General features: G+C 37.2%; 2 protein-coding genes across 2 annotated transcripts; one reads left to right on the plus strand and one right to left on the minus strand.

The window, feature by feature from the left end:
- Window positions 1-21,842: 21,842 nt before the first annotated feature.
- Window positions 21,843-22,632, plus strand: LOC118748647. The gene has a single exon (XM_036483234.1). It carries the CDS (start codon window positions 22,045-22,047, stop codon window positions 22,576-22,578), a length of 534 nt encoding a protein of 177 aa, XP_036339127.1. The 5' UTR covers window positions 21,843-22,044; the 3' UTR covers window positions 22,579-22,632.
- Window positions 22,633-22,637: 5 nt separating this feature from the next.
- Window positions 22,638-24,478, minus strand: LOC118748641 (putative nuclease HARBI1). The gene is made up of 4 exons (XM_036483222.1): window positions 23,784-24,478; window positions 23,330-23,709; window positions 23,121-23,265; window positions 22,638-23,056 (listed from the first exon to the last, which is right to left on the minus strand). The coding sequence occupies exons 2-4, from the start codon at window positions 23,672-23,674 to the stop codon at window positions 22,680-22,682; spliced, it is 867 nt and encodes a 288-aa protein (XP_036339115.1). The 5' UTR covers window positions 23,675-23,709; window positions 23,784-24,478; the 3' UTR covers window positions 22,638-22,679.
- Window positions 24,479-27,798: the final 3,320 nt, after the last annotated feature.

Genomic DNA, 27,798 nt, shown 5'->3' on the forward strand with positions numbered 1-27,798 from the left:
TGAGATAAAAAGTAACATTTAATCGCCTTGAAATTTTTATACAGCCGGTGTCATACTAAGCCACCTTGATGGAACATGTCGTTATATTTCGTTCCACTGTATTTCACAGTACTCAAACAGTTCTTTGAGTTCGGCCGATTTTTTGGTTGATGAACTGAATTCATTAAAAACTTTAATTAAAATGTACTCAAAGTCAAAGTGCAACATTTTTAAAGAATTTTTAAACGAGTTATTTAACATATGGCACAAACATCCAACAGCAATAAGGTCCTGGTTTTCTTTTTGCAACTCGACGAAAACGCTTTTTCGGCAACCAAAATTTACATTTGCATTATCGGCAGAAAAACTCGATGCGGCGCTTAGATGCAAATTTGTTTCGTTTAAATTCTTTTTTAAGGAGTATGCTATATCTTCCAACTTCTCAGAATCAGATTCATAGAAGCTTAAAAGTTTGATATTAATGCCTGAGCTTTTAGTAAAGTATTTTAATATTACAGGAAAAGTCTTTATATTTCCTTTGTTCGAGGCATCGCTAGAAATAGAAAAAGGGTGCTGTTTTTGGAAGTCTTTTAGTAGAATATTTTGACAAAATTGTAGAATATTTTGACAAAATTGTATAACTATTTTAGTGCATTTAATTCTGCCACAAGTAAAATTCTTAGCTGTGAACGAATCAGGAAAAAGTAGAGAAAAATTTTGCTCGAACAATCAGCAGACAGGTAGCTGTAGCTATGCATTACTGTATGGTACGTAAATGCAGCCTCCGCCAACGCACTCTTCCGTTTTGCTGCTGAAAGCTGCAGATTAAAAACTGTTGTAACAGATTTCTGTTGAGTAAGTGATGACGCCTTCTTACAATGTTTTGAAAATTGCATATGCTTCTTTAAGTCCGTTATTCCCGCGTTTGAAACAGAAAAATTTACGCAGCATATTATGCATCTTGCCTCAAAAGAATTTGGAGTCTGCCTAATCCAATTGTAATTATACAACAATTTTTTCTGAAATTCGTTTTTTCTTCGCGTTTGGGCCGGTTTTTTGCTTGATTTCTCCTCTGAGGAATCGTAGTCAGAAGATTCGCCATTTTCCATAGTTTAAAATAAGAAACTAATATTTCTGTAATTTACATTTTGTTATTAAAACGTTTATTCCGGATTTGTAATACATATTACAAACCTTAAACAGCAAAAAATTCAGCAAAAAATTCAGCAAAATGGTACGAGTGCAGATCGCGGCAAACGTTCACAACGAGATTAAATTTATGTTAGTTGCAAACGTTGAATGTAAATAGTTTGAAAATGAAAAACGGCACTGGGTGATACTAATGAAATTATTTTTAGTATCGGCTGTTACGACTTACGACTGACTTGGGCCATTCACGTCGGACATGAGACTTTGCTTAGTTATTGACTTAACAAAAATCAGTACAAATCAGTACAGAATCCAAAAAATCAGTATATTTGCGTGCTGATTTAGGAATCAGTACGAGGAATGAAAAATCAGTACTGTACTGATGAAATCAGTACGTCTGGCAACCCTATTGAATAGCTATCACATCATAGTGTCACACATGTGGGATCGTGCAAACCCCGCTAATAGGAAAACATTTGTAAATTGCAATTACTTAAAATCCCATGATCTCAGGTATAGTACAAAGACACAGCACTAAACCATTCATAAAATGTTTGGCTTTCAAATAAAAGTTACTAAACGCACCTGTGTGGTAAGTTTTTGTGGAGCACAACCCCTTGTGATAGTATTTTTCATCCCGTCGTGCAAATGAAGTGTTGATATTGTCTTGAGGCACATTGTTGAGAATGGACAGTCACTTATAAATTTGTTTGATTCTTCAAATTGTGTGCACATCGGTTCATCCGAAGAAACGCTGCAATTGAAGCATCTTATCGCCAAGCAGGGAGCTTAAAAAACAAGTACATATATGTTAATTTAAAATGTTCTTATTTCCAGTAGATAATTTCAAGAGCTAAATTCACTTCCAAAAGACCTTCTTGAGAGTCAAGAGGCATTACACTCTACATTCGTTTCTTTTTTGTATGGAGTGGCACAAATTAAAGGCATTCTGCTTTCTTTACCCATAGAAGGGGTTCCAGAAGGGCTTTTGTAGGACTTATTTGATAAGGCCTTTTGGAGGAGTTCTTATAAAGCTGTTTCTTTAGTTCATAAAAAATATACTTATTTGAGGTTCATATCAAATGTGTTTTATTACAGCTTAAAACGCATATTTAAATACATTTGTAATGTTAAATAATATAAATTTACCATTCGTGTAAATTGTAAAAAGAAAAAGACCTTCTGAAATCCATGGAGGCAAGCACTTTTTCAGCACTTCCTTTTAGAATGGCTTCACTTAAAAAATATAAGCTATCTTCTGGGTTATAGACTGCAGATGTTTATGAGAAAATGAAGCATAAAAATATGTTCCACTTAACTATAAGCAAAATAAATACATTTTTATGGAGTACAAATTTTTAGTATAGTTATTATATAGTACTATCTAATATTTATTTATTTATTTATTTATTTGGTCTACAGAAAAATGTTTTCTTACAGACAAATGAGAATAGAACATTTAGATATTTAAGTATTTGTGATATATTACAGAATAGACTAATTTTACATTTTAATTTATAATAATAATAATAATAACATAAAATAGCAGGTTTGGTAGCTGGCGAGGCCTAGTCTTCAGTCTACTTTTGTGTGCGGCGGGCGGAAAGACCTAGTTTCCGCTCCGCGCTGCGGACATGCTGTTGATCAAGGTCGGTAAGGCCGGGTTTCCGATCCATGTTCTCGAAGACATTACTTCGTATGTGTGGCAGGCGGAAAGCTCTGGTTTCCGCTCCGCGCTATGAACAAGCTGCAATTAAAAGAACGAGTTTCCGATCCATGTTCCCGAAGTCATTACTTTGCATGTGTGGCAGGCGGAAAGCTCTAGTTTCCGATCCATGCTCGTATTGTCTTACGCGGTCGCGAAAGTATACGAAGCCGATTACAATTGTACTAAGCAGTCATAGATATTGTGTAATTTACCGTTCCCGGTTAAAGATATTAATTTATTTAGTTACAAAAAAGCGATTCACGTTTACGTTTACCTCATAAACTGAACAGAAATACAATTCACCAGCTGAACGATAAGGTGCAATGTAAGGGTTTACATGCTATTTATTCAAAATCAAAGATGTGAGTCGGAGGTGTCAAAATAGTCGTAATGCTTATTAAAGTCCTGGCATAGGCAACGAAAAGCATCATGCATTTCAAAATTTGTTCTACAAATAGTTAGCTTAATGGGCTTGTAATGTCTAGAAGGCCTAGAAGGAATACAAAACGTGATCTGGTTCAGTAGAAAGGCACTATTGACCATCCCGTTCAAGATCTTAATCATGAACAGAACCCCGAGCATCTCTCTGCGGCTGTGCAGCGTTGGCAAATTTATGAGCTTCAAGCGGCTTTTGTACGGTGGGAGATTTAATGTCGAATCCCAAGGCAAATTATTTAATGCGAATAATAAGAATTGTTTCTGTACCGACTCGAGTCTGTCAGAGTGCGTTTAATATCTAGGGCTCCATACAACGGACCCGTATTCTAAGATCGGCCTGACTAGGGAGGTGAAGAGAGCTTTAGTGACATAAGGATCTCTGAATTATTTAGCCCAACGTTTGATGAAAGCCAAGGCGCCCTTGGCTCTATTAACACAAGAGTTTACATGGGACTTGAATTCAAGCTTAGAGTCCATGGTTACGCCTAGATCGATGAAATTAGTTACCTGATCAACACTATGTTCACAAATGCGGTAGCTATATGATTGAAAGGGTTTTCTATAGAAACACATAAATTTACACTATTTCAAGTTAAGTGACATTGAATTTACTTCGCACCATTTCAACACATTATTAAGGTCCACCTGTAATTGTTCCCTGTCTCCTGGAGCACCAATGAACTTAAATAACTTAACGTCGTCTGCGTACATTAAGCAATTCGAATACTTCAAAATATTTGGAAGATCGTTCGAGATGAACATTTTTTTAAAGATAACCCTCTGTTTCCTGCCAATGAAATAAGAAGAAAGCCAGCGCAGCATGATTGGAGGGAAACCAATTTTATCAAGTTTGTATATTAGAGTTGAATGAGATACTTTATCAAAAGCCTTGCTGAAATCAGTGTAAATGACGTCAGTTTGATAATTACTTTTGAAACCATTGTTCACATTTGTAGTGAATTCAAGAAGGTTTGATACAGTTGATTTACCTTTACAAAAGCCGTGTTGTGATACATCGATAACGGTTGTTATGGAATAAGATAGTTCTTCCGTAACGATTTCTTCAAATAATTTAAGAATGGCACACAGCCTAGCGATACCCCTATAATTTGCAATATTCGACCTGCTTCCATTTTTATAAAGCGGCAAGATATACGACTTCTTCCACAAAGAGGGGAAAACTCCTTGCTTTAGAGAAGCATTGAAGATGTTTGTTAATGGCTTATATAGATAATCAGCAAAACTTATTAGGACACAGGAGGGAATAACATCCGGGCCGCTTAGAAAAGAATTTTTTAAACTAATCAAATGAAGGAGAACATTGTCAGCGGAGATTGAAGGAATACGGATGTGGTCAAACTGTTGGAGTAGAAAAGGATAGCTAGAAGTTTTTTCATCTGGTTCGACAGAATAGTTCGATTCAAAATAATTTGCAAACATATCAGCAATCATATCATCATCACTAGAAATAACATCATCTAATTTCAGTGTTGAGGGAAACCCATTTATTTTACGTTTTGAGTTACCAAAATGATAAAATGACTTGGGATTAGAAACGATGTTCATGCGAGTTTTATTAATGAAATTCTAAATATAAATATATTAGAAAACGTTCATTACCACTCCATAATGGTAAGAAAGTATGTGTACCGCCCTATTCTGTGTTTTCCTGATAAATTTTTTGTAAATAAATTTTATAAAAATTTGTATCAAGTGAAGCATCCCTTCGCATTTTATGCCAATATTTATACCATGATACAAAAAACAAGGTAGTTCCATTGTCACTTTTTCGTCGCCATATTAACAACCTGACAATTAAGCAGATTGTGACATTTCGTGCTACCATACGCAATATCTAAAATCCTTCAAATTTTCTTACTAATTTTTTGTCGATGTAAAAATCTTTGTTCTTAAGCATAGTATCTTATTCCTATTTCACGTGAAAAAGCTGTTAAATTGCATATACAATTTCTTTCTGTGAAATAAGTGTGGAATTCCACAACATTTCCTCAGCAAAGTAGTATTCTGTTCACGCTGTGAAAAAGCTTGCAACATTTTTGCAAAATGAAGCTAGCAACACAATTTTCATGACATATTTAAATACACATGTACATTTTAAATTGTGTGAAAATTGACTGTTTATAGTAATGTAATCCCTCAAGGTTTAGCTTAACATGGTTCTAAGGATACACCCTGTGATCATGTTACTTTCCAGAAGGTGTCGCGGCCGTTTTTCTGTACATATTTCCATTGGAAAAATGCCTCCTCTCAGTATTCAAGGTAAATCCAGAGGTATCTATGCGTCACCAGAATTTTAGTTTATATGGCTTATACCACTAGCTCTCGTAGCTGGCTACGAGATCCTTTTCATATAACCCCATTTTTCATAGGTTTTGGGTTGATTTCATTTACCTCTATTCCAAGTTCTATGGTGGCACGCTGTATTTTCCAATAAACCCATCCCCCTTATTCTAGAACCCGAATTTTCGTAATTCGTAATTCGTAGCTACGCTACGAAAAACGAAAAATGCACATGCTGCAACCCTTGCGGAAACATGTGCAGCATTGCCAGCTATCAGTTGTTTTTCGAAGATAGCTGAATGAAGTAACACAAAGTGGAAAGGAATTTAAAAAAAAAAACACTCATGTGCTTGTTTATTGTAAAATTGGTTAATTTTACATATTTCGGGGGAAATTATGGACTCTCATGTATTTGCAATTACATATAGCAGCAGAGTAAGCGGGCGCTATGACAATGGATTAACAAAGGTATGAGGAGCTGTCGGGCATAGTAACCATGGGCGCATCTATGTCAGCTTCTGGTTGAATAGTTGAACCACAAGCCAGAACTGCTCCTATGCCTGAAGCTCTGGTTCTCAATCCAATTAATGCAATAACAGCTTGTTCCAAGCCATTGAAAACATGCACTTTGTTAGGTCTACCACCTGTTGCACTTGCTTCTGCCTTCGGCCGCGCTTAGGGATTATAACCCTTACTAAGTAGAATTCTTCTTTCTGTGTTGCGGGGAAGAGGGGCTTCCACATGTCAAAGGTATACAACATTTATTGTGCATATCACTCCGGCTATGCCGTCCACAGTATTTTTGCGCAGAACCCACGTCGAAATTTGCCAAAAAGTGCATAGTGCAAACCGAGTTTATTAACAAGCTAGTGGTAGGAAATTTGAAACATTTATCTTAAACAAAATGTGGATCCTTTGATTACACGTGTATGTTAAAGTTTGGACACAACAACCATTTATGCGTTTGGACACAACAACCGAAAATCATTGTATATTAACTAAACCGGACCCAAGTTTCTCGATAAGGGGCAACAAATATTCTTTTTTTCTCGTTTATATAAAGCAGTGGATAAAAATATACGTATATGCGAAAGGCAAATTTATCTGTTTAAATAAACACCACCAATATTCTTGCAAACACACATCGATTTACATCTTTTATTTCGCCACCGACACAGAATTGTTTTCGTACAAAATTATGCAAAAAAGGTTACTCGTTCGTTTTTAGGCATGCCACTGTTACGAATTTCGAAAGTTCGAAAATACGATTCGGATTGCAGCATACTGTTTCTACGATTCGTAGCAAAATCCGAATACGAAAGAGTTGCAGTATAGGGGTGTATTTTCCATGAGCTTGAGATTGACTTCATACACATATATATATCCATACCAAGTTCCAGAACTCTACCGTAAATACTTCCAGAGATATGCACTACGAAAAATTCGATTTGTATGGGAGGGTCCACACCCCCTTTAGATATCGGTTTTGTTTTAGCCTACAACCATTCTTGGAAGATTTGTGTCCGAAATTTCAAAAAAAAAATCGGTATAGCCGGTATGGGCATTGTGACTCCTCAAGGGAAATGAACTAATGACTGCAAAAAATGAAATCAAATGTCGTAGTTGACCAAAAACGAACATTAGACTTCATGCTCTCAACTTCTCAGAATGTAGAAAAGCTAAGAAATATATAATAAGATAGGATATATTAAAACAGCCTCCAGAACATTTACCAAAAGACGCCCCTGAACTACACAAACTAGTTTGATTGAAAATTAGGTTTTATCTATTTATTTTATACTTCACTTTTGGGTGTGTCAAAATTTCATCTGAAAACAATATGTGTTTCTGGAAAAATTTGGCGGCCATGGCTCTCAAAGTAAATACCATTTGCTGTTAAATGGACAAAGACAATATGTATTAACTAACACGTCGAAATGAATAATTTCATTTGAATTATATCAGAATCATCGTATCAGATATAGAAAACTACATTGTGAAATAATCGGATGACATGAGGCCACTAAAAAATTTTAAAATATGTTCACTAATTGTATTAATATTAAAATAGTGATTTGGCAAGTTGTTATCGAATTTAATGTAAAATTTAAACGTTTTTAAGATAAGATATTAATTATTTTTAAAAGGTAAATATTAACACAACTATTTTATTTATAATCCCAAATTTAGGATATAAAATCTCCCACACCAAAAAACTTACAATTGGGTAACGCCACTTCGAATTTTTCACAACTGAGCAATTGTCAAAAATCTGCTTTTTAATCAAAAAGTTGTTTATTGAAACTACCTTCTTTTTTGTATCATAATTTATACAATAAAAAGCTCTTCGCAAGGCACATTGAACAGGTAGTATCAGTAGAGCAGCTGATTTGATTTTTTCAAATTATTTGGTCTCGAAAATGTCAAATATTTTTGGTTTATTTTCACAAAAATTCTAAATTGTTAAAACCAGTTTGCATGTGAAACCTCTTTCCAAACCAAACAAACGATTGAATAGCGGCTCAACTCAGCAGCACAACCACTGATTACTGGGCCTTGCGAAGGATAGATCAGTGCTTCGAGAAGCAAACAAATTTACTATGTTGCTTTTGCTCTAATGCTTGTACCGTTTGATATGCCTTGGCTCTACGATTTCAGTATGAGCGGAACTGATGAACTGGAACTGAAAAGCCAAAGAGCATTTGACTGCCGCAGCTGAGCAGGTAGCGATGTCAACTATAGCCCCGTGTATCGCAGTTTCAAATGCCAGCACATGCAGTATTTAAATGATAGAAACAAATTTTTTAATATACAAAAGTAATATTTTTCTCATGAATTTTCAATTTGTAAACGCTGGTCAATAGTATGTTGAATCTCGGTAACTTATCGAGTAAGGAGCCTTTTATTTCTGTGCTGGAATCCAAATTCTTTATAAATAATAAAAAATTGACAAATTACAAAAAAATTTTATTAACCAAGTGCACAAAATCGGGGTGATAATATGTACATTAGAGCGGTTCAAAAAAATACTCATTTTGTAAACTCATAAACGCTTCATCAAAATGTTGTTATTTGTGATAAAAAAAGAGACGTGACATACATGTGTTGGACCGTTAGAATGGGAATAGTTCCCGAAAATATGCTTTCGAAAAGAGAATACTAAAATTAAAACGATGATACTGAACGATTTACGCATAGTTATGGGTTGGCACTTTATACCAGGGGGTTTCTAGGGCTGCTAAATAGGAACTTGAAGTCAGATTTTAAAAATTCAAAATGGCGGATCCAAAATGGCGATCAATTTTTTTTAATTATTGGATTTGTTCGAAATCAGGCACTCGGGAGTTTTTGGGGACGCTGATTACGGATCTGAAGTCAATTTTTTTAATTCTTAATTTTGAAAATCTGACATCAGACTCGTAATCCGCAACCCCAGAAACCCACTAGTAACGAGTTTCAACCCTTGACAATGCTTAAAACTTTCAGTACCAACGTTTTAATTTTAGTAAATTTTTAAGAATTTGATCGCCATATTGGATCCGCCACTATGAATAAAAAAAAATTACTTCAGATTTGTAATCAGCGATCCCGAAAATTCCCGAGTGCCGGGTTTTGAACAAATCCAAACATTAAAAAAAAATGTATCGCCATTTTGGATCCGCCATTTAGAATTTTGAAAAACTGACTTCAGGTTCCTAATTAGCAAGCCCAGAAACCCCCTGGTAACAAGTTCCAACACATGAAAATTAGTAAATCGTTCAGTATCAACCTGATAATTTTAGTAGTCTCTTTTCGAAAGCATATTTTGGGGAACTAGGTCCATTATAACTGTCCAAGACAGGTATTTAATTAAGGGAATGTTCCGTAATAATACCAGATTAATTACATGTCAGAACCACATTTTTAGCTGCATTTTAACATGTCACGAAAATAAAAAAATTAGAACATCAACGTTTTTATAAAAAATCGACCATCGCGACCTCTAAACAAACTTTATTTTCAAAAAAAAAAAAAAAATTCGATTTTTTTACACAAATAACAAGAATTTGAGGTAGCGTTTATGAATTTCCAAACAAAAATTTTTTGAACCACTGCGAATGCGGATGCGAATATCTAACAGCTAACATCCGCGGATGCGGATGCGAATGCCAAGTATTTTTAAGAAAAAAATTTAATCTAACATAATGGCGAGATGTTGTCTGACCGAAGGTCAGACCTATAGTTTTTAATTATTTGAGCATCGATTCTCTTTATAGCCAGACGTTGATAATTTCTGCTGAAAATCCCTATTGAAGGAGCTTACTCTTTGACTTTAAATATCAAAGAAGGGACAGTTTTACCACAGAAGTTTTTAGCCAAGGATCCAATGTATATCCCTATGAAAAAATATTGCCCGACAAGTAAACAAAACTACTGTTTTTAAAATTTTTGTTAAAAATAAATTCCCCAAAGAGCCCCATTTGAAACGAATATATGTAATATCAAAAGCAAATAACGAAAATGTAGTCAACAATTACAGTGCACACTTTCTTCTTTTATGTCTAGTAGTTTTTTAATATCGGTCCAAAAAAAATCATAATAAAGAAAGAAACCAATGCAGGTATTTAAAGCATAGAAAAAAAAAATATGTTAAAAAGACTATGTTCTCTTTGACATATGCCAAAGGTCAAGTAGAAGTTGGAAATTGTATGACTGCCCATTGATAGTGCAGTTACATTGCTTAAGAAATGATATGTTTAAAGACATTTTTATCAAAGTTGATAAATGACATTTGACCAGTTTTGTTACACAAATACTCCCACGACCACAGGCAAAATATTGGCTACAATTTGTCATTTTGTTTGCCATATATACGTTTTATCGGTGCACTTGCACAACATTCGCATTCGCAAAAGCTACGCATTGATTATTACGAATGCGAAAGCGAATGCGAAAGTTAAAGTTAATGCGGAAGCTCCGCGGTTGCGAATGCGAATGCGAATATTCGCTACAACCCTGATATATACATATGTATGGATGCTATAATTCAAGATTGCACAAAGAGGAAGTGCCGAACAAATGAATTTAGCTTCGTATTTTGCAAACAAAATATGATATTTTATACATAATGTGACCAACTTTTTCATAGCTCAAAGAAGTAAAGAAACTTAAAACCAAAAATAGTATGAAAGTAATGAGAAAATGGTAAAAGCAGAATATATCATAACGGTAACAGTGTACCAATTCAACAAATAAATTTTATTAATTAAAAATATATACTATTTATTATTCTAAGACAAGGCGCTTATTCCCAGTGATCTACTAATCGTACAGGGACAAGTCATGTATCAAATTAAAGTGCACGATCTGAAACTTTGCACGAACATTTCAGATTTAAAAATCGTTAGACCACTTTTGATATATTGGCATGGAAAAGTTTTTAAAGTTTTACGTTGAACAGAGCATTGCTACGTTCATTTCAACAGGCATCAACTGCGAAGCGCTCTGAATATGGAGTAAATAAAAATTATAGTTTAAAAAACTAAAACCTCGCAATTATAATTTCCATTCGTACTGTCATCAGGTATGTAACTTGAGAATAGAAATCGCTGCATCTTTTAGGCGCATCAATATAACATAGTTACATCCCGAGCTAATAAAAAGGAGGTAATAATAAAAAGGACGCCCACAGCCACACCTCGAAAGAGCATTTTCGGATCACTCCGGATATGGAGTGAAAGGGGACTCCCACGTTAACATCTCGAATGAGTGTTTTCGAAGCGCTCCGTATATGGAGTGAGAAGGTAGTCAAAGTGTTTTGGTTTTCTTGCTTTTTTTTATCTAGTCTGTGAATTGAAAAAGAAATTTTCACTCAAGAAGAAACTGATCGTCGTTTCCGATTATTTCTGAAAAGGGACACCGCAAAAAAAACGTTATGGCAGTTTCAAATGCATTTAGAGGTAAAAAATAATGCATACAATTTTGTCTAACTTTAGAACTTGTCAGATGTATTTAATAAAAAATGTCCTGGATCTGGCAAAGAAATTCCATAGAGCGGGTGCAAAGTGGTTTTTATCTGTTTTTACTGAGTAATATGTAAATCTGTAATTTAGCATTTTTTTAATAAAAAGAAATGATGAAAACACCTTAATAATTATTAATTATAAACCAAATTAATAACATTTGAAAGACCGTAAAGCCACCTTTTCGGTCTATTATCGGACTCCGCTGGTATGCTGGGAACAATAATTTTGAAAAACTTGGGCACTCCGCATATTAAGCGCCTAATAATAAAGAATGTACACGAAAAAAACTGGTCGCACATAACCAAGCATAGCTCGGTTAATCATAACATTAAAATAAAAATCGGTAGACACTTAAAAAGCTGGAAGCATTTTCCACCTTACTGCATCATTTCTTTTTAGTAACAAAAATCAGTGTAGAAACGAGGACCAAGAAAGAAATCGATCGCGAGTTAATATTGCGCATAGAGCTGGAAAATCCCAGCATGTTCCATAACGACATCGCAAAAAAGCTAAAATTTCGAAAGTCTACCGTTACTTATGTGCTTAAAAAATACAATGAATGTTTATCTTTAAAAAGGAACCCTGGTAGTGGCAGAAAAAAAGGATTTGCTTGCGAAATTAAGGCAAAGGAAGTGTTATCTGCTTTTAAGAAAAATCCTGGACTTTCGGTAAGAGATGTCGGCAAAAAAATTAAACATGTCGTCTTCGTATATACAAAAAGTATGCAAAACAGCCGGACTACGTTCTTACAAAGTGAATGCAGCACCTAATCGCAACGGTAAGCAAAATTTGTTGTCGAAACAACGTGCTCGGAAATTGTACGACAGTCTCATACAAAAATTTGGCTGTATTGTTATGGATGACGAATTGTACGTAAAAGCCGATTTTAAACAAATCCGGGGCCGCGAATTTCACACTGCAAATAAAAGAGGCAATGTTGCAGATAAATATAAAAACAAAAAGTTTGACAAATTTCCCAAAAAGTTTCTCATTTGGCAGGCAATTTGCCAATGCGGCTTCAAAAGTGATCCTTTTGTAAGCACTGGTACAATTAACCAAGAAATTTATGTTAAGGAGTGTCTGCAAAAGCGACTTTTACCTCTTATACGGCTTCATAAAGATCCAGTGCTTTTTTGGCCTGATCTCGCGATATGTCATTACGGAAAAATGGCTTTAGGATGGTAACATAGAAACAAAGTGTATTTTGTAGCAAAAGAGGTGAATCCACCTAATTGTCCAGAGCATCGGCCGATCGAAACCTACTGGGCCGTTATGAAATCCAAACTTCTTAATACCCACAAAGCTGTAAAAAACGCACAACAATTCAAAAATATATGGCAGCTGGTTTCCAAGGAAATCACTGAAACTTCTGTGCAAGGGCTAATGAAGGACATAAAGTCAAAATTGCGATCGTTTGCTTATTGCGAGGAGATTTAACTCTTTTTTAACGAATTTCAATAAAACTAAGTTTAGATGTAAATATATGTAAATATCGTTGAATTCCATTAATATATTTATGTTTTAGAACGTTTTAACTGTGACCAGTTTTTTTCGTGTACATTCTTTAGTAGCGTAATTGTTTCGACTTACTAAAGTATCATGATAAAAACATAGTAAGGTAAAACCGTTCTCACAATTCGTCGGCCATGAGTTTATTACGTTTGTCAACATTTTAAAATCATATAAAATTGATTTTTGTTATTTTTTTGGCCTTTATAACAATTATATTCAACAATTTATATTGAGCTCGAGGCCGTTTTAAATGAAATTTTTTTTTTTTATTGTGGAACAACAATAATTTGAAAAAATGGTAGAAGTGATAGCTATTTTGGAGATCACCACATTTCCTCATCCGACTTCTTTCTGTAGGATTCGAACCGACGATCCCACTGACTCAGCCAGTTGCCTATGCACCGTGCTAAGTACGCCTTGTAAATTATCGTTTTGCTTTTTTCCACTATTTTCATTTATGTTATGCCAACACAATCAAGCGCAGCTCTTCCGCTGCAATTCACTTGATCATGTGGTTGTTGGTATTGTTGGTTTTTGCTAATCATTCTATTTTTAGAATGTTTAACTTTTAGGTGTGCTCGTCCTTAAGTTATTTGTTTTTGTTATTTCTTTGGCCTTTATAACAATTATATTCAACAATTTATATTGAGCTCGAGGCCGTTTTAAATAAAAATTTTTATTGTGGAACAACAATAATTTGAAAAAATGGTAGAAGTGATAGCTATTTCGGAAATAACCACATTTCCTCATCAGACTTCTTTTAGTAGGACTCGAATCGACGATCCCACTGACTCAGCCAGTTGCCTATGCACCGTGCTAAGTACGCCTTGTAAATTATCGTTTTGCTTTTTTCCACTATTTTCATTTATGTTATGCCAACACAATCAAGCGCAGCTATTCCGCTGCAATTCACTTGATCATGTGGTTGTTGGTATTGTTGGTTTTTGCTAATAATTCTATTTTTAGAATGTTTAACTTTTAGGTGTGCTCGTTCTTAGGTTATTTGTTTTTGTTATTTTTTTGGCCTTTATAACAATTATATTCAACAATTTATATTGAGCTCGAGGCCGTTTTAAATGAAATTTTTTTTTTTTTATTGTGGAACAACAATACTTTGAAAAAATGGTAGAAGTGATAGCTATTTCGGAAATCACCACATTTCCTCATCAGACTTCTTTCAGTAGGATTCGAACCGACGATCCCACTGACTCAGCCAGTTTCCTATGCACCGTGCTAAGTACGCCTTGTAAATTATCGTTTTGCTTTTTCATTATTTTCATTTATGTTATGCCAACACAATCAAGCGCAGCTATTCCGCTGCAATTCACTTGATCATGTGGTTGTTGGTATTGTTGGTTTTTGCTAATAATTCTATTTTTAGAATGTTTAACTTTTAGGTGTGCTCGTCCTTAAATTATTTGTTCTTGTTATTTTTTTGGCCTTTATAAAAATTATATTCAACAATTTATATTGAGCTCGAGGCCGCTTTAAATGAACATTTTTTATTGTGGAACAACAATAATTTGAAAAAATTGTGGAAGTGATAGCTATTTCGGAAATCACTACATTTCCTCATCAGACTTCTTTCAGTAGGATTCGAACCGACGATCCCACTGACTCAGCCAGTTGCCTATGCACCGTGCTAAGTACGCCTTGTAAATTATCGTTTTGCTTTTTTCCACTATTTTCATTTATGTTATGCCAACACAATCAAGCGCATCTATTCCGCTGCAATTCACTTGATCATGTGGTTGTTGGTATTGTTGGTTTTTGCTAATAATTCTATTTTTAGAATGTTTAACTTTTAGGTGTGCTCGTCCTTAAGTTATTTATTTTTGTTATTTTTTTGGCCTTTATAACAATTATATTCAACAATTTATATTGAGCTCGAGGCCGTTTTAAATGAAAAATTTTTATTGTGGAACAACAATAATTTGAAAAAATGGTAGAAGTGATAGCTATTTCGGAAGTCACCACATTTCCTCATCAGACTTCTTTTAGTAGGACTCGAACCGACGATCCCACCGACTCAGCCAGTTGCCTATGCACCGTGCTAAGTACGCCTTGTAAATTATCGTTTTGCTTTTTTCCACTATTTTCATTTATGTTATGCCAACACAATCAAGCGCAGCTATTCCGCTGCAATTCACTTGATCATGTGGTTGTTGGTATTGTTGGTTTTAAAACGGTATCGAGCTCAATATAAATTGTTGAATATAATTGTTATAAAGGTCAAAAAAATAACAAAAACAAATAACTTCACCTTGTTGTTTTAAAACATAAGAACCATCGGCTTTCATAAGCTAGCTGGCGGTAATCTGTCAAGTTGGTGGCACGTACGAGGTAAATGAATTCATTATAAATAGCCACATTTCCCCGAGGAATGGTAACAACTTGTGAAGATGTGTAAATCAATTAAATTAGCCCTAGTGTCGGAGATAAGGGCAAGCACCAATCTTAAATTGATTTTATCGTAAATTACTTTTATGAATTTTTCTTCCTTCTATCTGTACTGTTGTACCTAAATCTCGTTCTACTATGTTTTCTACGAAAACTTTCTCAAACTTATTTCCTAGTCGTTTATTTCGACGAAGGGTGTTCTTTCACCAGGCTGATATGTTTTAGTTATCCTTCTCTCATTTAATTTACTCAGCACCAAATTTTGAGCTGTTGTTAATTTTTCCTTTACTTCCCTAAATTTTCCTACTTGCCATTTTGTAAAATTTTGATTCGTTTTGAATTTATAACTGAGTGAATTGTTCTTTCGTATTTGTATGTATCAAGCAAAATTAAATCCTTAACTTCCCTTATTTGCTGCTGCTCTTTCACGCACCTGCAATTTCCAACAGGGTTGAATGAAACCTTTCAACCTGCCCGTTGCTTTCGTTATGTAAGGTAGGTAAGAAAAACTGCTCTATAGCGAAATAATCGCGTAGCATTGCTTTAATTAAATTTGAAGTAAACGCTCTTTCGTTATCTGTGGTAATTGTTTTAGTGTTTTGGAACATACCCAATAACTCCAATAAAGCTTCTTTTATGTCAATGGTGCATCTTGAAATAATGGGTTTGACTATTGCAAATTTTTAAAACCTATCGACAGCAGTTAGGCATAACTGCTTTCCAGTAATTAAAATGTCCAAGTGGAGAATCTCTCCTGGACGCTCCGGGATTGGAGTTCTCCCAATTTCGGGATTTGGGGGTCTCCTTTGGTATTTATTTTCCAGACAGATCTTACAATTTGATATTGTCGACTTGAGAAGTTTTCTTATGTCCGGAAAGTAGTATTCTGATATAATTTGCTTAAAATTTTCCGACAGAGATCGATGGGCACGGGCATGCTCTGTTGCTATTGCTTCCTGTTGGTCGTTTAGATTAGTTAGATCGATTACCAATTTTTCCGTATGAATAAATTTAGCCCCCCGGAATGCTTCAATAAGAGGTCCCTGAATCTCCGGTAGTGTCGGAAGATCGCAAAAACAGCATTTGTAACGCTAGGATTTATAAGTTTCTTGAGATTTTGTAATAAATTTGTTATTGTGTCATAATTTATAGTATAACGAATTTTTTTCTGAAAAATTTATTTCCTACTTAGATAATAATGGTCCCCCTTTGTTAAAATGAATTGTCTTTTGAACTGGTTTACTGGATATTGGATAGTTTTAATTGTGTTTGAGAGCGATAACTCGCTATGTGCTGTTGCATCTGTATCACTCATTTTATTCAAAATGACGAGACAAAGCGCTTATAACAAAATTTCGGCGAAAATTTCTCTATGAACGCTCGCCATCGCTTCATTTTTGTATTTGGATTTTTGTTCGAAATGGCGAACGTTAAATGCTGGTGGTCTGTGAATATTACGATGTCCTTAATACCGTATAAGTAGTTTCGAAGGTTTTTAAGGGCCCACAATATAGCCAAAAGCTCACGCTCGTTGGTTGCATGATTTTCCTCTGTTTTTGATAGTGTTCGCGAAATCATTGTAATGGGCCGCCCATTCTGAGATAGGGCCGCGCCTAAAGCGCTAGAGGATGCGTCTGTTGTCAGTTCGAATGTTTTGTCATAATCCGGATAAAACAGCAAAACATCTTCCGATGCCAAGATGCTTTTTACACTTTCAAACGCTTGAATAACCTCGTCGTCGAGGACTATTTTAAGATGTTTGGACTTGTGTGACAACACATGGCTATTTTCCCCTGAAGCTACTTTGTTAATGATTTGACGATAGGGGTATAATCCCGTTTAAACCTCCTATAGTATCCTGAAAGACCCAAGAAAGAGCGCAATCCTCGAAGTGTTTCCGGCATCTTATAGTCAATTATGTCCTTAATCTTATTTGGACATGTTTTTATCCCTTTTTGGGAGACAATAAAACCGAGAAATTCAACTTGCTTCTTAAATAATTTAGTTTTTTCTGCTGAAACTCGCATTCCAGCTTTTTCCAACGTCCTTAATACCCTTTCAACATATTGAGGATGGGACTTTTGTCCCTTGAAAATATGATTATATCATCCATATAAACTTGGCAACTTTGGCCAATGTCGTCTATCAGGACATCATCAATGGCCCGTTGGAAAATACTGGGTGCATTCTTTAAACCGAACGGCAACCTATTAAACTCATATTTTCCATTGTTTATGCTGAAGACTATTTTTTCGCGGTCCTTCTCTTCAAGGATTATCTGGTAGAAGCCAGATTTTAGATCTAAAGTGGTAAAAAATTTGGAACTACCCAGATTTGCTAGTATGGTAGAAATATCTGGTATAGGATATCTATCCGCAATCGTTTTTTCGTTTAATTTTCGAAATTCGATGACCATGCGGAGCTTTTGTTAACCGTATTGATCTAGGCCTTTTTTATTCACAACATGGATAACATACCATCGAAGCTTTTTAAATTTGTAAGAATAAAGAAAATTGATGCTTTTCCCAAAAGGATAACCTTGCATTTTTTTCTATGAGATTACACCCATTTATTGACTCGACCTTAAACTGTCTCTCCACAGAGGTAATTCCATTTAAGAAACTCAAATTTTTGATATAGTGATATATCAATTAACAGTCTAAGCTCCCGCCCCTCCGACGTGTTCTTGGTAATGCAGGGTAGGAGCAACCTTACGCTAAAAAATTCATTTCATCTTCCATCGCAAAATTAGAAACGATCTCGATATCTGAATCACTGTCACGATCCACAGTAACTTTTTCTGATGGATCTACCTCTTGGGATGTCTTCAAATGATTCGTCGGTTGCACCTTTGGGTTTCGTGAATTTACTGAATACCCTTGTTCGCGATCCCGTTTATTCGCGTATTGATTAGCATCTCTTTTGGGATGCCCTCCCAATGCATTGTCCTTCTTATAACCCTGGTCGGACTGTTTTGTACGTCGGAATGCAGAGGATCCGCGGTCTACCTCCATTGGAGTAGGAGTGTCATTAGGCGTTTGGGGAGTGCTTGAATAATTGTTCTGATATTTTGGGCTATCTGAATTCGTGACGCTGTTAACTGTTACTGCTTGCAAATATTCTAGCAAAATCATAACGCATACGGTTATTTTCTAACTCCTGGGCAGTAGCCAGCGCGGAAGGCAAATCTTTTCGATTGGCCGAAAATAGAATATCGCATAAAGGCCGCTTTAGGCCGGAAATAAAGACCCTTAATACATTTTCCCTAGCTCTATCATTGAGCGCGGCAGCAAGCTCCCTGTTGTTGGAGTGAGTCATTGTGTTTTATTCTTTATGAGTGTTAATTGTTTGTGCACCGTGTGATAATATTGCAAGAGTGACAAATTTCCCTGCCTTAAAGCACTGAGTTCTGTTTCCAAAACATGTGACGGCCTTTTATCCGCGTATGTTTTATCTAACCTAGCTATTATAGCTTTAAAATTCAACACAGTTGAAAAGGAACCGAGCGTTGTGTTCGCTAAGCCTACTATCTTGTTTCGAAAAATTCCCATTGCAATATAATATTGCTCCGAACCCTCCGTGTAGTAGCCGATGGCGAATTCCGCTGCGGAACGCCAAGCCGGATAGGATGCGGTATCACCCTTAAATTCTTGCAAGGATTTTATTAGATCCATATTTGTGTTGCTGTTAACCACAGCTGGATCTATTTTTACTGGAAGATAATTCTCTGCAGATGGCTGCTCTAAGCGCCGAAGTGTTTGCATAACTTCATCTAAATGCGCATTAAATTGTCTTCTATTTTGTTCATGTTGTTGTCTCAGAATCTCAATTACCTGCTCTCTTGTTACACTCATTTTGATATTAATTAAGAAAAACTCACAATAAAAATAAATTACTTTTTTTTTGTTTGTTTTCTTTTTTGCACTTATTTCACTGGATCACACGAAAAATCGAACAATTACTTACAGTAGTATTTGCGTTGTAGTATAGTATTAAAGCAGGTTCTCCTTGCAAATTACAACTTTATTCTCCTGATGTTAATCCAGAACTAAACTTTATTCACTTACAATCTACCCTAGTTCCCTACTTGCGGTTTGTAGCTACTCGCTGATTCGTCGATGTGTGTATATTGGTGTAGATGCGCTGCCCGAGCTCGCTGACTTAGTATCGATGCGCCGGTAGCTCTGTTTGTGTGTTGGTATGAATGCATTGCCGGCTGCCCTGCCGAAAACTGCCCAAAGTCTCGTACGCTATCAGGTGTCCGTTTTGGAATGTAACTGAATGGCAAGACAAGCGTGGGAGTGATTCTGAAGAATTGTCGATCAGCTTGGCAGCTGTTGTCTGTTTACAAATATCCAAGAAGCTATGTAGGCGTGGGAGGGATTGTAAGGAATCATCAAACCGCTGTTTTAGCTTTGCAGCTGTGCAATACGCTAACTTACAGCGAGAACTTGCCAGAAAATCAAAATTTTTTGATCTTTCATATAACCAAGACACAAATTCATTCAACAGGCCCACAAGCGATGCAATCCACAGCAAAACATCACCAAGTTTAACCAACGGTCGCCGGACACCGGAGCGAAAATTTCAACTTCCCCTGTAAAACTACCTCATATGAGTTGGCCTTGATATCATCCTCACGTATGTTCATCAGATACTACGTTTATGCGTACGCAAATTTCATGAATTTGGGTTAAAATTGGTCGCATAAACACAATTTGATGAATTCAATTATACACGAAAACTAACCATGGATTTCGCATGATTTCATGAAATCTTGAAGTGCCAGTCCGGCAACGCCACGTTTCACAAACAGCTGTTTACTAGGGTTATTATTTGTTTAGATTAAGAAGTATGAGTAACATAACCACGATTTAAAACACTGGAAAATTTACGTGGATTTGTTGAAATATAAGTAAATTTAAATAGAAGAAATTCAAATACAGAAAAACCAATTTAAATATAATATGGACCATTTCCTGGTACCAACGGCTGTTGCAAATTAAAAAAAGGAAACAAAAACTACAACCCCACCGCTTAGTTTCTCGCTGGTGCACCGCCACTTTTTCAAAACACTTCATTTCATGAATTCGCGAACTATGCATAAACGGAACCATTTCTGAATACATGAAATGAAGAATTCATGAATTCTGCCGCATAAACGTACTAAGACTATGTTCAAACAGGCGTCTAATTGGCAATTAAGAACGTCTTCACCAATTTAAGCTTTAATTGTTACCCAATTTATCATACAAAAATTCAAATTATTAATTGCCAGTTAATAATTAATTGGCAATTAATTTGTGTCAGATTCTCTATGCAACCCTGCTAGATATGTTTCATTTTGACTTGGAGGTATGTTTATTAAACAAAGAGCAATCAGCTGTCTGTTTCTGGTTCTCTTTTACAGCTGATATTCCATCAGGGATAGAAAATTGAATTATAAAATTGTACCTAATCTACGGAAAACTTTACCTAAAAGTAGATAGATGCACCTAAAAAGTAAATAGGTATTTCTACGTAAAGAAAATAGGAGGATAACAATTCTAATCGATACCATATCAACTTCTGTAATCAAATTAAACAAATTTTGGCTATGAAAAGAATCTCTTCGAGCAGCGCGAGACAAAGCTATGTTGTAGATAGGTAAATCACTTTCCTCTCAGTTCTTCGATCTGACGTTTTAAAAAGAAATATTTTCCGTCTATCTGGCGAAATCAACTACAGATGCGTTACTTTGACCACCCTTCTGTATCTTTGTATGCCCCTTCACAAAGGAGGAAAGCTATTAGACTAGCTGCCCGCACCAGAAAATGCGTTGAAATGTCAATAAAAATAAGAACTTATTTCCTGAGAAGTTATTTGGCTACATTCCAAATATATCTAAAATTACCAGCCCTATCACTGAATCCATCGTAAGTTCGATTTTCGTAGAATCTATGAAATTGCGTTCACTGAATCCATCGTAGGCATGACTTTCGTAGAGTCTACGTATTCTAATTTCGAAATTCGTAGACTGCTTTCAATGAACCCACTCGAAATGTCAAATCGAACAAATTTTCTACGACGAGTTTTAGTTGGCGGGAGAAAATTGAAATAAGCGAAAATAAAAGAAAAAGCATATCGAACCAATACAATGTAAGTAAATTTGATAAAATTAACAAATTTAGTAAAAAAAAAATTTTAAATAATTTTTCACAGGTCTAAAATTGTGACGACGCGACAACAGTATTCCTGTTTGCTGGAAATGTTGAATGAGAAACCAGATATAGCACAAGGGTTTACTAGGTACTCAAAGGAGGAAGTGACTGCATTTTGGGAAAACGTTGCAAAAGAACTGAATAGTATTGGGCCGCTTATAAAAGATGTGTCTACGTGGAAAAAAGTAAGGCATTTTAGTCCATACACTTCACACCTTTAGTTCACACAATCTTGAAGCAGAAATATTTCAACTAAAGGTGGGCAGGGTAGTATGTACAAGTTCACAAAGTTTTTAAACACTCTAAATATTTTAGGTGTGGTGTGATTGGAAGTGCTGTCAAACGCAAGCTCATGGAAAATAAAAGGGAGCAGACAGCTATGGGGGGCGGAAGACATCGGCAGCATAGTTTTACAGATTTGGAGGAGGGAGTGATAAATCTAGCAGAGTTAGAAGTCTGCACCTCAGGCTGCAAAAACACAGTTAGTGTCGGACTACCTGAAGATCCTCAGGAAAAAGGCCCCGAAACCGATGCTGATGTGTCCATGGTGTCGGAAGCTTGTGGTTCATCACTGCCACGACGTACTTCCACTCCACAAAAACGAACGGACTCGGAAACATTAAGCGTACTGAGAGAGCAAGTACAGATGCAAAATGAATTTTATGGAGAAAGCAAAGAGCATTTTAAACGTCAGGAAGAGAAGTTGGAGGATATTGCATCAAGTGTCCGCCGATTGTGTCGACTAACAGATAAGACGTACGAACTAAAAAAGTCTGAACTTGCTGAAATGCGACGACATAACCTTGCGTATTCAATCTTGGTTGCTGAAAAAAATAAAGCAAGAAATGTTAGAAATAGAGCTAAGAAAATTAGATTTGTTAGATAAAAATAAAAAAACTAAGTGTGAATAAAATAACTAAATAAAGAAATAAAATGAATTTCAAATAGTTTTGTTTATTTTGCTAATTAGATAAATATCAGTATTTATTATAAAAGTGTCATCAAAATGGATTGCCTAATCTGTGATGCGGCTTCATTAGTGCTAGTGGCTGCTGTTTCATGGGCTTCGCTGAGGGATAATGGTTCTGGAACATATTCTGGTACATCATCTATAACGCGGTAGTGCAAGCAAATGTTGTGTAAAGCCGCTGCCACGTTCACGATTTGGCTTACTTTTGAGGGTTCGTAGTGGAGTTCACGAGCTCCGAAAAGACATCTGAAACGACTTTTCAAAACTCCAATAGTTCTTTCCACTATATTCCTTGCTTTTGAGTTTGCTTTGTTGTATACACTCTCTGGGCTACCTAATTGTGGTGAACGAAACGGAGTCATTAACCATGGCTCCAATGCATATCCGGCGTCACCTATGAAAAATATCATAAATATCATACAATCATATGCGTGCATCCATAGTAAATTTGTATGTACCTAATAATAAGCAATTCCTCTCGCCTTCTAAATATTTCCTCTCACAAAAGGACCTTGCATTACTCACATTCCATATGTGAGAATCGTGATTACATCCTGGGAATTCTGCATTGACGTACCTGATTCGCATTTCATTGTCACAAATCTTTAAAAATAAAATAAAAATGTATACAAATTTTCAGTTTTGGTTTCTGCAAGCATATACTTACAATCATGGCATTGATGCTGAAGAAACCTTTCCGATTATAAAAAAGAAATATGTCCTCCTTTGGTGAAACGATTTTTATATGCGTTCCATCCACACACAAAATAACGCCCGGAAGCCTATACTTGGTATAAAAATGCCTTTTGGCTTTTTGTTTTTCTTCGTCTGTCATATTCAGATTTACCCAATGAGGACATAAACGTGCTTGCAGGACTGCTAGTGTGGATTTTAAAATACCGGAAAACGTTGATTGAGCCATTGGTGCATCAAAATCTTTTCCAACGCCGTGTTGATAGCTGCCTTCCGAAAGAAAGCGTAGCACAGATGCCAGGCGTGTGATTTGATTCATTGATGTTGACCTGGCATGAATTGCGCTTCCCGCCTCTAACTCACCGAGCACATAAAAGAAAAAAAAAACGTATCAAATCATTTGAAATAAAAATTTTTGTTTTACTTACATAGCCTCGTCTAAATCAAGTGGATTACTCGCATCTCTTAGAGTTTTCCTTTGAATTTTTAAGTTATTACTTTGATAATTTTCTTCTATTAAGACGATCGCACAAGCTACGGTATCCATTTTAACAAAATATTAGTTTAAGAAGTTTTACAGCATGATAATTTTGCTCAAACGCTTTGTTTACTTCACAACAGCTGATTTCGAATGGCCGAAAATTTACATTTGAGTTTGGCAGCACTTTTTTCGAGTTCACATGGATTCAGTAATAGCAATTCTTTCGTATTCGTAGCGGACATTCGAATTCGTAACTTTTCTACGATGGATTCAGTGTTAGGGCTGTGTGTGTTTGTACCGAATGTACTATCAAACTAAATCAAGGTACGATTGTACCAACTTTTTCATCACTGTAGGTAATTCAGCAGCTGATTTCGTATCGCTAATTGCGCAGCTGACGTGGAGGTTTGATCCCTCTTCCACTACTCGTGTGACCCACATTGCGACGCGTGCCACGTATGCCTAGCTAATGAGCAATGCTTGTTAGCACTGCTCCTATTATACCATTTTGTCCATCCGCATACAGTTATCCTCATAACAATTGTTTGTGCTTTATGCAACGTAATAAATCAATATTTGTATGTGCATATGTACATGGGTATATACGTATATAAACTACAATGCAAATAAGCGTATATACATACATATATATATAAATAATTTAACCATAAGTATATATTAGTACATGTGTCTAACAGCTCATAAAATTCAAATTTAAAAAAATGCATAATATATAAGTTAACACGCACCAGTCGCATTTGTTGCGACGCTCCCACGGTTGGCCGTTACACGCAGCATATTTTAATTTCACCATATGGAGTAACGGGAGACATTGGCACCTGCATTCCATAATGCACCCGTGGGAATCAAGGCCAAATCCAGTCTCAGACAATGGGTTGTAAACATGTTACGCAACCATTGCGTCGCTGCCAGAGACCGAAGGTGGAAAGCAAGCAACGGCCACAACGTGCAGTCAGTCGAGTTCGGGACGGCTTATCATACACTACGTTTAGTGTTAGGCTTAGTCGTAAGAAGTTAAGTGTTAATAAAACCTAAGTGAATTTTTAACAAGTCTGTGTTTCCTTTTGGGCGGCTGGCCCAATTAATTTTTTTGACTTATGCGGACTGAACGTCCGTAACTGGCGCCCGAGCAGGGACCCAGAAGTGTGGAAAGAGTGGACAAGTTATAAAAATAAAAGTGTAAACCTCCAAAGAACAATAAACAATTTTAAAAGAATAAACATATACGCAAAAAAGGACTAATAAAGTTATAAATTAAAGGATATAGACCAATTAAAGAATTTAAGGAATAACTTAATCAAGGGATCAGACTGACTACCGAATGCCAATTCTCCGTGTATTGTAAGTATATTACCACGAATTTATCTTTTTGCTATTTCTAGGATGGAGGACTTGAGGACCACTGTCACGAATTTAACTGGGGCTGTCAACGCCCTTCTGGAGAAGATTAACATTCTAGAAAGGGGCGTGGCGCGTATAAACGCTAGCTCCAGGGCTACCACACTAGGAACTAGTGGCCCAGTAGAACAACCAGAGGAGGTAGTGGCTCAAGCCTCCACGACTGAAGCAGAAATACGCGATATTTGTAAGCTTCCTGACTGTGTCAAGGAACTACAAGTATTTGATGTGTCCTGGGTTCATTCGGTGGAGGTAATACTCTGTAACGTAGCTTCGCCTACGCTAAAATAACATACTCGACATCACCCTAGCGTACGCCTTACAATTGCACTTAAGTACAAATATATAAACATACGTACATACACACTGGTAGACGCACACACAAACTCCCATACCAACCCCCCTATGTACATACATACATACATACATACATACGCATACACGAAGCTGGAATGGTAAGCACATACAAATTTCGCAAACGCCAACTTGGCTAATCATGCGCACCAACATATGGAAGAAATTCGCTACACAAAACACATAACGCGGAATAAGCCCACTCACTTCTCAAACAGCTCATACAAAACCAAAGCTAAAGCTGCCAGCATGCACTCAACCAGCATCAGTTGTCCGTAGGTAAGCACGGAGCGCATCCTGGGCTTCGGGCCTATTTTGGGCGCTCTTGGCTTTCCTCCTCGGAGGAAGACTGATTGGTTGAAGGGGGCTGCATGGGGGGGAATACCCCACAGGCAACACTCCAAAACCATTATGGGCTAGACCCATTTTTGGATACGGTTTCAAGCAGACAGGGAGCGTGGTCCGTTTGGGCTGGCCCAATTCCGAGCACCCCTGCCTGCTTGCGATACCGCGCGGCTAGCGGGCGCTGAAGGGGGCGAACCACCTCCCTGCAGCGCCTAGCGGCCACGAATACATACGGGGGGACTGGGCAACCTCTCGATGCCCTGGGGACCGCACTAATGATCAGTTGCCCGCAGGTCGCCAATCTGGACCGCCAGTACCGCTGCCGCCCTAAGGCCGAGATCGCTACCGAGGACCGCCCGCAAGCTTTACCGGGGACGGATATTTGTATTCACTGTCATCCAGGGCCGCCGCAATAATCATCATCACCGCTAGGGCCCGCACCGCTGCTCTCATCACCGGGGCCGCTATTACCACTGCCGCCCCAAGGCCGAAGCTACAACCGTGGGCCGCCCGCCATCATCACCGAGGACTGCGAACGCTAACTATCGCCAACCAGGGCCGCTGTCACCGTTGCCACCATCAGGGTCCGCTGCTACTGTCTTCATCACGGGGGCCGCCGCCATTATCGTCGCCCCAGGCCGCCGCTACTACCCTTCACAAGTACGGTACTGCTGTCACCGTCGTAGTTAAATACGCATTCACCCTTCGCCACAGTCAGGGCCGCATATAGCACCACTGCGGGAGGTCGCTGCCGCCCTCAGCATCATATGGGCCACTGCCAACGTCACCGCTAAGGCCGCCACCACCACTGCAAGGGAACTGCAGGCTGCTGTCGCAGCCATTGCCGTCGCCGTCACAACCACCGCGATTGCTCTCAATATCACGCTCTTCGCTACGAGTGACGCGTACCACTGCCAATCTTGCTGTCACTAGGAGCACTCCCGTCGCCGTACAATTACCCGTCGAATAATCTCCGACACCGACTCCCGAATCTCTCTCTTTACCTTCCGCTCTCCCCTGTACGACAAGTTTCCGGCCTTCTAGATAGCCGCGTGTGTGTGTGGGTATGTTCAACTTCATACACAAATCACTGTGTTTTATTTGATGGGGGTTAGTGGGACCTTCGCTGGACTCGCGATACACTCTTCAAATAATTCTAATAATCGCGTGGTAGTGCCGGTAAATAACTTGCCGAGTAGCTTTTATCCGCAGAGTAGGAAACCCCCACAATTACCGCCGAAACCTACATGGCGTTCACAAGAAAACCGTTCTCAGTACTTGAAGAACGAGCGCCCTTCCGGGAGAGAGGATAACCAAAATAACTCCTCGAGTTCTCGCGTGGAAAAGACGGAGGTAGATCCTTCGGTACAAACGCGTAACGTTAATTATATAAACAGGCCAAACCCCTTCAAACGCGGTGCCCGCTCTGACAATTTACCTCGGAAACAGCAAAGACTGTTTCATACCGTCCCAGATGAAGGTGAGGCGCAGGACGAAGACCAAGAACCCACAAAAGACGAAAATTCCTAGGATTTTCTATCCTGCGGTCATCTAGCGTACCATACTTAGAATATACGCTACTCGATGGTCGCGCGCTAGATTTCTTAGTCGTTAAAACGAACTTTAAACGTAGCATCTGTTTGAGGTTCCGTTCCTATAAAGGAAAAAGTAAAAGAAAAGTTATTTGTAAATATAGGCAACTCAAGTGGGTTCGAATTCTTTGTGTTACCAACTCTAAGTGGTTTGAGTGGAATCATCGGCGATGACACACTAAGAGAGTTGGGTGCTGTAATAGATAGGAAGGATAACTTACTAAAAGTAGGGAACTACAAAATCCCGCTCAA

This window comes from Rhagoletis pomonella, unplaced genomic scaffold (genome assembly GCF_013731165.1).
Source record: "Rhagoletis pomonella isolate Grant_MI unplaced genomic scaffold, Rhpom_1.0 Rhpom_scaffold_00001, whole genome shotgun sequence".
NCBI lineage: Eukaryota > Metazoa > Arthropoda > Insecta > Diptera > Tephritidae > Rhagoletis > Rhagoletis pomonella.

Coding starts and splice junctions, on each gene's coding strand:
- LOC118748647 (XM_036483234.1), top strand. CDS start 22,045: ATGGAAAATAAAAGGGAGCAGACAGCTATGGGGGGCGGAAGACATCGG.
- LOC118748641 (XM_036483222.1), bottom strand. CDS start 23,674: ATGAATCAAATCACACGCCTGGCATCTGTGCTACGCTTTCTTTCGGAA. Junction 23,266..23,329: donor TCAGCATCAATGCCATGATT/GTAAGTATATGC, acceptor TTATTTTTAAAG/ATTTGTGACAATGAAATGCG. Junction 23,057..23,120: donor GAGGAATTGCTTATTATTAG/GTACATACAAAT, acceptor TATTTTTCATAG/GTGACGCCGGATATGCATTG.